The sequence below is a fragment of the Haemorhous mexicanus genome, chromosome 8 (assembly GCF_027477595.1).
Source record: "Haemorhous mexicanus isolate bHaeMex1 chromosome 8, bHaeMex1.pri, whole genome shotgun sequence".
NCBI lineage: Eukaryota > Metazoa > Chordata > Aves > Passeriformes > Fringillidae > Haemorhous > Haemorhous mexicanus.
Genome location: NC_082348.1, coordinates 19,398,800 through 19,408,460, shown reverse-complemented (window position 1 = coordinate 19,408,460; position 9,661 = coordinate 19,398,800). Strand labels below are relative to the sequence as shown.

Below are 9,661 nucleotides of genomic sequence, written 5' to 3'. Positions count from 1 at the left end.
GTGCTCAGCCTTTCTGTTCACAGCTTTTGCGCCATGGGAACAAAAAGTAACAACTTGAATTTGTACAGTAGTGGTATATTCACATTTATTAAGTGTTGCAAACATTCACTTAAACACTACAGATATACCGTGGCCATCTGTAGTGCTACAAACATGGAAATGACAGAGGTGAAAATTTTAAGCAATAGTATTGACTTTACAATTGATTTGACTTCCACATTACTTAATTTTCTAGTTTATAGGTGAAACAGTAGAACAGTGTCTACCATAGCACAGGTCCAATAACACAATAATTCAGTGTTTGCATTCAACAGTTTTTAAAAACATATTACAGAGATGGCTAAGAGATTCCTTGTAGGCTTCTGACCAGGGGTCAGAATCCTATTTTCCTCCTGCTGAGTTCATTTTAATGCCTCTGCCCAAGACGTGGTTGCAACACATCTTGGGATGTGCTACATGAGTTAATTTAAAAGGGCCTTGTAGGTTATTGTGAAAAATAGCACCAGTTGAAATTTAACCATTAGTCTGAACTTATCCTTCTCTCCATTTATTCTAATGCATTGAAAATCTCTGAGAAATTAGGATTCAACTCAAGTACTAAGCAGTAATTTCTTGAACTTTTATTTATGCCAGACCAACAAACTCTTTCCTGACAGGGGAGAACTAAAGGCTTTTTTTCCACTTTGCACTTAACACTGAGGCCAAAAAGCAGCATTTGCTTGCCTGCAGGTTGCCCAGGGGCACAAAGCAGAGTCCAGCTTCCTGTGCCTGTGCCCCAGCCCTGCAACAGCACTGTCTTTCACCAACATCAAGCACCTAGTTTGCTAGCAGTTGGCAAGTGGATGCTTAGGGGTTTGGTTTTGTTAGTCCTCACCTTGTTCTTAGATCCTTTCACTGACTCATGACTTTTGGATTCAGACCAGAATGAACCTCAATGCCAGCCACAAGCAGCTGTTCTATGCTTGTGTTTTTCAACAAACATGAAGCTTCATGGGTACATAATTTGCACTGAAAAATTACATAAACACATTGGGTTCAGTGTGGTTTCATTCAATACAAAGATCACCTTCATGTTCTTGTGATGTTGTCCTTTCAATCTCCACCTGCCCTTGAGCAATTGTCAGCTGTGGAGATTTCCAGGAGAAACAAATTCATTTTATGTCTTGCTCACCTGCCTGGCCCACACATTTCAAACAGCCTCAGAGTTCAATTCTCCACTGCTCTTTAGAGTCTTTAAACAAGTTACATGGGATCCCTAAATAGATCTCAGTGAGATGGGTAACAAAGCAAAACACTGAATACACACACAAGCTTCTGACATAGTGAGGCAACATACAAAAATATCAAAAAAAGAACTGTACATATACACCACAGAACTTCGCATCAAAGCCAGAGCTGAGTGCCACCTGCTACCAGCAGTCAAATGCAAGTCAGAAATAGCATAAAAAAGTGAAAGAATTTTTAAAAAGCTGAACATGCTTATGATCAAGCAAAAGAAATATTATAAACTCAGAACTTACTGCTTGGAAAAGTCTTTTATTTGTACGTGAGAAATCCAATAAAACCTAAAATTCTTTTTAGATGGCAGTGCTGGTGTGGGAAGTTCCCACCACACCCTACGGCAAACCTGTGTTGTCCCTGCCTCTCACACCAATGCCTAACAGCTCTCTGTGCAGTCATTTTATAAACTGGATTGGGAGATCAGTGCTAAAAGAGCCTTCTCTGTTCCCTGAAGCATTTCTTCATTTGAATCAGCACTCTCAGGCCACAGAGTGTCATCTGTTTGTCTGTAAATAACTTTACAAAAATCCACTTTCTACACAGAATTTGAAGATCTCATATTAAGTTTTGACAGAAATAATAAATAAATCAATCCTATAGATCATGGTTTTTCTTCATGCATAACATACTTTGACAAGTTTCTTTAGTTGTTACCTTTGCTCAAGTCACAGTTTAGAAAAGATCAAATGGCATTAAACAAAATAGAGAAGTTTGAATCTCAAGCAGATGTTAATTTTCCAGTCTCTCTCATTTCGTCCTTCCATTCCACACAGGCACACATCTCGAATTGATATTAAAAAAGAGTTAACACATTAAGGCTTTTCTCTGAACAGCCCTCCGCCCACAAAAACACCCAAACTACAAATACCTGTGCATCACCCAAAGATCCCATTGCAAAGCCTTGCAGAGTCTTTTATCATTTCTCATTGGCAATGTCAAAGAGAATGCGAGAAAGGGAAAGAGAAATGTCCTTTTACTTCTCCTTCAGGAAAACTAGTGCATGCTTTTGGCCCATGCTCTGGGGCTACTACCAACATTTCCTCCCTTATTCCTAGCCTAAGCTCTTCTTTGCTTTGGCACTTGAAGGTAGAGTTAAGAGGCATGCTGTAAATGTCCATTTCTGAATCTGATAACCTAGTTATCCCAGTGATATTGCCCTGCATATGCCATACACTTAGCTTGTGTCAATGGTCCATTTCTACAGCTACCTTCAGAACACAAAGATTTCATCTTAAGGCCAGTAGTCCTTAGAACCGTATTTTGTTTGGCTTTACTCATCTTAGCACCAAGTCATAGTTTCATCCAATGACTAACAAAAACAAATCCATTTTTCACAGTAGTTCCTATATTGCTGTACAAAGTATTATAAGAGAGCAGTTTGAGAACTTCCATGACAAAGAATAATTGTACTAAAAAGTAGATGGAAATTTTGTTACCACATTTATGTTTCTGAGTTGTTTAAAATGAGAACAAATTACACCTAGTTATTAACAATGTGCACTAAGTGATTATATTAGACAACCCCTCATGAGGTAATCAGTACTGTTATGAATACTGCATCTGCTGTTTTCTGTAACAGCAAGATGAAAATTAAATGCTTACACATTATACACACAGACACAGCCATGTGACCGCATAGCACTGGGAAGATTACCTACTGCTTCCCATTTGTTCAGTTCAGGGTCGTATTTCTCAATGCTCTGCAGGTATGTTCCTTTTGAATAGGAATATCCTCCTGTTACATAGATGCATCCGTTCATAACCACCGTGCCACACTCCATCCTTCTCTCCATCATGTGAGCCATCTGCTTCCACTCATTTTGCTCTGGGTCATAGCAGTCAGTGATCGTGGTCTGTCCACCCACAAAATAGATCTTGTTTTGTAACGTAATTGAACACAATCCATATTCTTCAGAAAGAAAGGAATACAGCACAACTCAGCACGATAACATTAACTTAAACTGCAAGTACATGACAAACATTGGGCACCACTGAGGCAGCTGAATGTCCTCATTGAGCTTAGGAGACACCTCAGGATTTTCTGCTACACTACAGCGCTAGTACTCAGTAAAAATTGCTTTCAAATCTTACTGTTACTAGATGTAGAACATAGAGAAAACCCTTTTAAAATGAATATAAATATTTTTTGCCAAATGTCAATGAATAGCTAGGTTTTACAGAAGGTTATATTGTTTAATAGAATGTGGACATTTCTTAATTCAGTATTTATAGAGTGATTTCTATAGAACAGATACTTGAAGAGGGTCCTCCTTTCCACTTTCAGAGTTTGGAAACAGCCCTTGCTATCCAACAGGCATTTCTTTTTTTAATTAGGAATATGTCAAAAACCCCTAAATGGTCTTAAGGACTCCCAGGTACAAGTAATCGAATCAAGCTCTATGTTTGTTAGAGAAATTATTTACCTGGATGTGGACTTGTGGTGACTATACTCCACTCATTGCTACCTGAATGGTATCTCTGGATTTTATCGTAGGTGCAGCTTCCCCTGTAACCATAGTGACCTCCAGCGACATAGATGACTTCATGCAGGACACAGGCAGTGGCATTTCCAACTCCTGTTCACAGTGTGGAAGTCAAACATGCATTCAGACTGCACGAAATAACCATGGTTTCTTCCATCCATAACTCCATTTCAAATTATTTGTTAATAGTTATTAACATTATAAGCTTGCAAGTATTTAACCGAATGTGAATAAAACAGATTTATCAAGATATCAGCAAAAGTCAAGAATTACCGAATAAAACTGCAGTAACCAATATATATTGCACATAATACAGCCACCCAATAGTTCACAGGATTTTTAGAGAGTAAGTAAAGTCACATTGTCTCACTGATTTTGGAATAGGCAATTAGTTTCACTGTTTCACTAAGTTAGAGTTGTTAAAAAATCATTTAGATGGCAAGAGCAAAGACAATGAGAGTTGAGATTGTTCAGTGTCTCAGGGTATCTTTTCTGATACTTTTGGTAATTCTCATGGTATTACTAATTAAGCTATTGTTTATACAAGGACATAAACTGAATGGAGCCATTCTAACTCCATCTCTAGGACAACAAAATGAAATAAAGCAAAGGGGGAGTCTGAGCATCTTAGTTTCACACTTATTAAAACTGGGCAAAACAACTGCGTAGAATATGTAACTCATAGGATTAGCATAACATTTCTACTTTTGAAGGAAATAAAAATAAAATAGTAGCAACGTCTGAGGAAAACATACAAACAATGGAGAAAGTTGCAAAAGCCTGCTTTTTTTTCGTTTACATATACATCCAAAAATTCTCTTGTACATAGAAAAATATTATGTTGCATTAACTTACAGTAAATTTTTATAACTAATTATAAATATTTGCATTCATTTATAAAAATGTATGATAAAATGTATAACTGTAGTATTGTTGTTACTGTTACAAAATAATCACAGAATAGTCTGAGTTGGAAGGGACCCAGAAAGATAATCAAATCCAACTCTTAAGTGAATGGCACATACAGGGATCAAACCAGTGACCTTGGCATTATTTAGCACCGGGCTCTGACCAACTGAGCTCATGTCAGAGTCAGTACCCTTTGGTTAGGCTGTGATTTATACATTTTTAGTAGATCACTACTTTGGCTGCTAGAAAAGAGGTATTAGTGCTTTTCATTGTCCTCGCACTAAAGATTAAACAAAGGATCCTGAACAGATGATACACAGAAATAGGAAGGAACTCCATGCAAGAAGTTGTAAATTATGACACCTTTATAAATGACTGCATAGAAAATCATATAGAAAAATAATACAATCCCTTTGTTGGAACTTGCTCTTTAATTGTGTACTGAATGGACTCTTATCCTGGGTAGTTTTCTGATTTCTTTTTAATTTGAACAGAAATTTTACTCATGAAAGAAGGCAAAATTAAACTGAGACTACCACTTAGTTTTCTACGTGCTGTTCTATGGCACAGCCCAGCATAGCATTTGGATGGTTGCGGTTATTTGGCTAGTGAAGACCTGAGCCAAAGCCCACCAACATTAACAGAAAATTCCCACGGACTTCTCTAAAATTTGGATCAAATCCTAAATGTTTCCATGGCACTTAAATATGGCAAATACAAAAGAATTGACATTGGAGGCAGACACCATACAAAAGTTTACCTACCTTTGATCATGTTTGCAATGGGAAGCCATTTCTGTATTAAAGGATCATAAAACTCAGCTTCTTGGACTGGAGCTCCCTTTCGGTACCCTCCCAATGCATAAATGCAGCCACTCAAGGAAACGGCGCAGTGGTAATACCTTGCATTGAGCATAGGGCAGCCTTCTGTCCACTCATCTCTCTCGCTGTTATATATCCACACGGTGTCAAGAGCTTCAATGCTCTCTGTTCTGTAACCTCCTGTCACATATATGTCTGGTCCCAAACTAGTGACCCCATAGCTCTCTCTGGTGTGATCTGGCATCTCTGTTCCCTGGACCCATGCATTGGTTAAAGGATCCCAAACATGCACTTCTGATAAGGGATGCCAATAATATCCTCCAATTACGTACATGGCTGCTGTGGATCTTCTGGAAAGACCTTTGGGATTGAGGTTCAGGGCATTATATATGAGTGACCTTATCTTACGGTCATTGAGTCGGCATTTGTTTTGCAGGCTTAAAGCTGACCTCAAATACACATTATCTAAGTCTAATTTGATGCAGCTCAGCACTTCACAGATGTCTTCAATTCTTCCTTCCACGTTGTGTGCCACCCACTTAATGACAGCTTCAATGGCTGCCTCTTCTTTCTGAACATTGAGATTCTCCCTGGAGAGAATATAAGAGAGCTTCTCCTTGCCAATGTCCAGAAACTCTTCCTGCTTCCACACTTCTTCAAACTGCCATAACAAAATCCTTCTGGACTCTTTCTCCAGCTCCGAGCAATCATGATATTCAGCAAAGGAGTGCATCCCAATGCAGTTGTCAGTATCTAAGTGCCTTACCAGAAACTGCTCACAGGCTTTCTTAACTGACACGAACTGGAGCAGATCTGCAGCCTGGAGTAGGCTTTGGACATTTCTCTTTGTTATCTGGATCTGTGATGTGTATGCATAATTCACGAGAGCTTCCAGTACTGCGTGGCTGAGCCCGGGAAGGTTGATCTGGGTTTTGGATTTTTCTTTCATATCGGCTGTGAACATGGCTTTAAAATAACTGCTGCAGGCTGCTAGGGCAGCTCTGTGGCAGTGGAAGATGACCCCCGAAGCGCACTGCAGGGTGATGTCGGTGAACAGCCCGTCCAGGTAAAACGCCCGGAACGCCTCTAAGAAGCCGGCGGGGTGCGCGGAGTCCTTGTAGAGGTACGAGTACTCCTCCTGCCCGGCCGCGGCCATCGCCGCGCCCCGCAGCTCCCGCCGCTTTGTCCGCGCCGCGCCGCTCAGCCCGGCCGCCCTCCGGCTGCGGACCCGCCCGGCACGGCGCTTAGGGGGCTCCCAGCCCGCGGCGGCCCCTGACCGTCTTTGGAAGAGCCGCTGCCGGAGGGAGGGAGCAGCGGGGCCGCAGCGGCAGCTCCTATTTTGGTGCCCTGCCGGCCCCCCCCGCGCACCCCTCAGCCCGGCCGGCGGGCCCCGGCGCCCAGCCCGGCCCCCGCGCGCCCGCTCGCCTCGGAGAGGTTCGGCCCGAGCCGCTGCCGCCGCCGTCCGGGCGCTCCCCACCCCGGGGGGCAGGGGTTAAAGGCTGTCTGCGGTGGTGACAGAAGGCCCGGCCGTGTTAGGGACAGGAGCAGATGCCTGGGGAGCGTCACCAGCTCGGTGTCACTCAGCCACACAACAAAGCGAGCGGCCTCGGCCACCGCTGTCAGCGACCTAAAGCCGCCTCTCGCAGGGGCGCCCCGCGCTCCCAGAGCGCTTGGAGGAGCGATACTGAGAAGAGCAGCAAGCTCCAAGGGCTCCCCCATTACCGGAGAGCAGGAGTCTAAGGGAGCAGCCACAGTTCTCCCCAAACTCCTAAATCTGGCGGGGTGCAAAGAACAGTAACAAATTATGCCCACAAACAGATTCAAACTATAAGTAAATTTTTCAGGAAGAAGGCTATATTGGCTTTTAAAACTCCTGAAAATTTGATTCACTATTTAAGAAGTTTTTTTTTTTTCTGCTAGCTACACATTTTCTTTATTTGAAACACAGCATCCTCCGGGTTCAAGCAGCTGTGGGCTCTCCATCTGCAGCAGGGTTTCGATTCTTTGCATCTAGCAGCCAGGCTCTCCCTGCTCTACCAGAGCAGGGAGATTGAAAGAACTGCCAGTAATTTCTTCAACCAAAAGGAGGCGAATATTACTATTAGCTAAGTGCCAGCAATACCCAAAAGGAGAAATTTTGATAGTTCCCACTCAACACAGATGAAAAAACATCATATTTTTCTTTTAATTACTGGTGGTATTTCTGCCACAATGCCCAGCAGAAGTATGAACTAAGGAAATCCAAACAGGAAAGTGTATATGGTCATACCCTTTTGCCATCCTTCCTCCCATGCTAACTCTGTACCAGGATTCAAAGGGTCCCTTGGCCTTTACACAGTAACATGAGACAAAATGATGCAAACAATTAAAAAAACCCACAAAACCAAAATTTCCCCACACCTACACACATCTATGCCTTCCTTTTTTTCAACCCCTCTGGATGCGTTGTTAGCCCAGAGAATTGTAGTGTTGTAGTGTAACCCAGTAATTACAATAGCCCTGCTATCTGACATGGGCCTCTCCCTCAGCTACATTACTCCATTTCTTTATCCAGAAAATTCTCTTGAGCAGCCCTAAGTCTTTATACATCCCCATGCCAACAGCTTTGTTTTGGTTGCATTTTCATTTAATCAGCTTCCTATGGACAAGCAGGACTTCCTCTGAAGTCTTGGCTATTGCACTAGCACACAGTACTAAGGCTAAGTACTTGCACAGTCGTGATGTATGACAGCACACCTGCTACCATACAGAACATTTCCCATACAGATATGACTTTTGTTATGCATTTTTTTTGGTAACTTTTTTCCCTAAGTCATCTCCCTCCCAGAGAGCAAGTCAGGAGGTCAGCACCACTTAGTACTGAACATGCGTCCCCCTTCAAGGAGCTTTTCCCTTTCTTTTGGCTGGGCTACCAGCTTCAACCAGCTCCACTCTTTGGAGATACTCATCTCCCCTCCAAACGTGTAACCAAACGCGGAAAATTTAGGTAATTGTGGTGCTTCAGAAAAGTCCTCACTTTTATTAAGTGGGGAAAAAAACCCAAACAAGACCTGATTAATAGCTTAATGGTTTGCTTACTGGAATTGAAAATTTCTTCTGTTTCCAACATGCACTTTGTCTGGCAAATAGCATCAGCTCTACCCTCTACTTGAACTGATTAGAACATAATTGCTAATATTTCAAGTACTCTGCTTAATCTACTCTCAACTCCTGCTTCAGCACTTTAATCAAAGACACAGAAGAATCCTTCTTTGGGCATGAAAAACAATTTCTTACCCAATATCTCACTCTCACAGCAAATTACAAGGTACGTCCCTTAAGGCTAAAACAACAAAAGTTAGTGTAAGTGGAAGAAAAAGCCAAGAAATCATTGCTATTCTACTTTTTGTTTGTTTTTAAGCAAGCTGTAACAAAGATCTGTGGACAAACTGAAAGCAAGCTATTCCTTAACTAAGTTCTGAAAAACATAGAAGAGACCAGCACAGAATCTGGAACATTCAGCAGCACATCTAGAATTAAGGAAACACACAACAGTCCTGGTCTTGGCTGGGATAGAGTTAATTTCCTTCTTAGTCGCTGGTTAGTGCTGTTTTGGATTTACTATGGGAATCATGTTGACAACACACTGTTGTTTTGGTTGTTGCTAAGTAGTGCTTACCCATAGTCAAGGACTTTTCAGTTTCCCATGCTCTGTCAGTGAGAAGCTGCACAAGGAGCTGGGGAGAGCATGGCCAGGACAGCTGACCTGGACAGGCCAAAGGGATATTGCACCGCATATCACACTCAGCACAGAAACTGGGGGAGTTGGCCGGGAGGGGCTGATCACTGCTTGGGGGTGGGCTGGGCATCCATCAGAGGGTGGTGAGCAGTGTATTATACATCACTTGTTTCTCCTGGACTTCATTCCTTTCTCTCTCCTTTTCATTACAATTATTGTAATTTAGTACTACTATATTTTGTTTCGATTATTAAATTGATCTCATCTCAGGTCACGAGATTTAATTTTTTCCCCAAGTCTCCTCCTCACTCAGTGGGGGATTGAAGTGCACAAGCTGCTCTACTTAGTTGCCCGCTGGGGTCAAACAATGTCAACAACTTAAAACCCCAAGTAATATATGAAATTGTCTTTTGCAACAGCCATTACAATTCTTTTGTATGACCTGTAAA

The 9,661-nt window shown here is 41.9% G+C and overlaps 1 protein-coding gene across 1 annotated transcript; it reads right to left on the bottom strand.

The window, feature by feature from the left end:
* Positions 1–59: 59 nt before the first annotated feature.
* Positions 60–6,836, bottom strand: KLHL23 (kelch like family member 23). Its single transcript, XM_059853062.1, has 3 exons — positions 5,438–6,836; positions 3,705–3,857; positions 60–3,190 (listed from the first exon to the last, which is right to left on the bottom strand). Exons 1-3 carry the CDS (start codon positions 6,648–6,650, stop codon positions 2,880–2,882), a joined length of 1,677 nt encoding a protein of 558 aa, XP_059709045.1. The 5' UTR covers positions 6,651–6,836; the 3' UTR covers positions 60–2,879.
* Positions 6,837–9,661: the final 2,825 nt, after the last annotated feature.

What these genes read in the sequence shown, in the direction of transcription:
- KLHL23 (XM_059853062.1), bottom strand. Translation starts at nt 6,650, where the DNA reads ATGGCCGCGGCCGGGCAGGAGGAGTACTCGTACCTCTACAAGGACTCC. An exon ending in CATTGCAAACATGATCAAAG is followed by an intron (nt 3,858 to 5,437) that starts GTAGGTAAACTT and finishes CACTGTGAACAG; the next exon opens with GAGTTGGAAATGCCACTGCC. An exon ending in CACCACAAGTCCACATCCAG is followed by an intron (nt 3,191 to 3,704) that starts GTAAATAATTTC and finishes TTCTTTCTGAAG; the next exon opens with AATATGGATTGTGTTCAATT.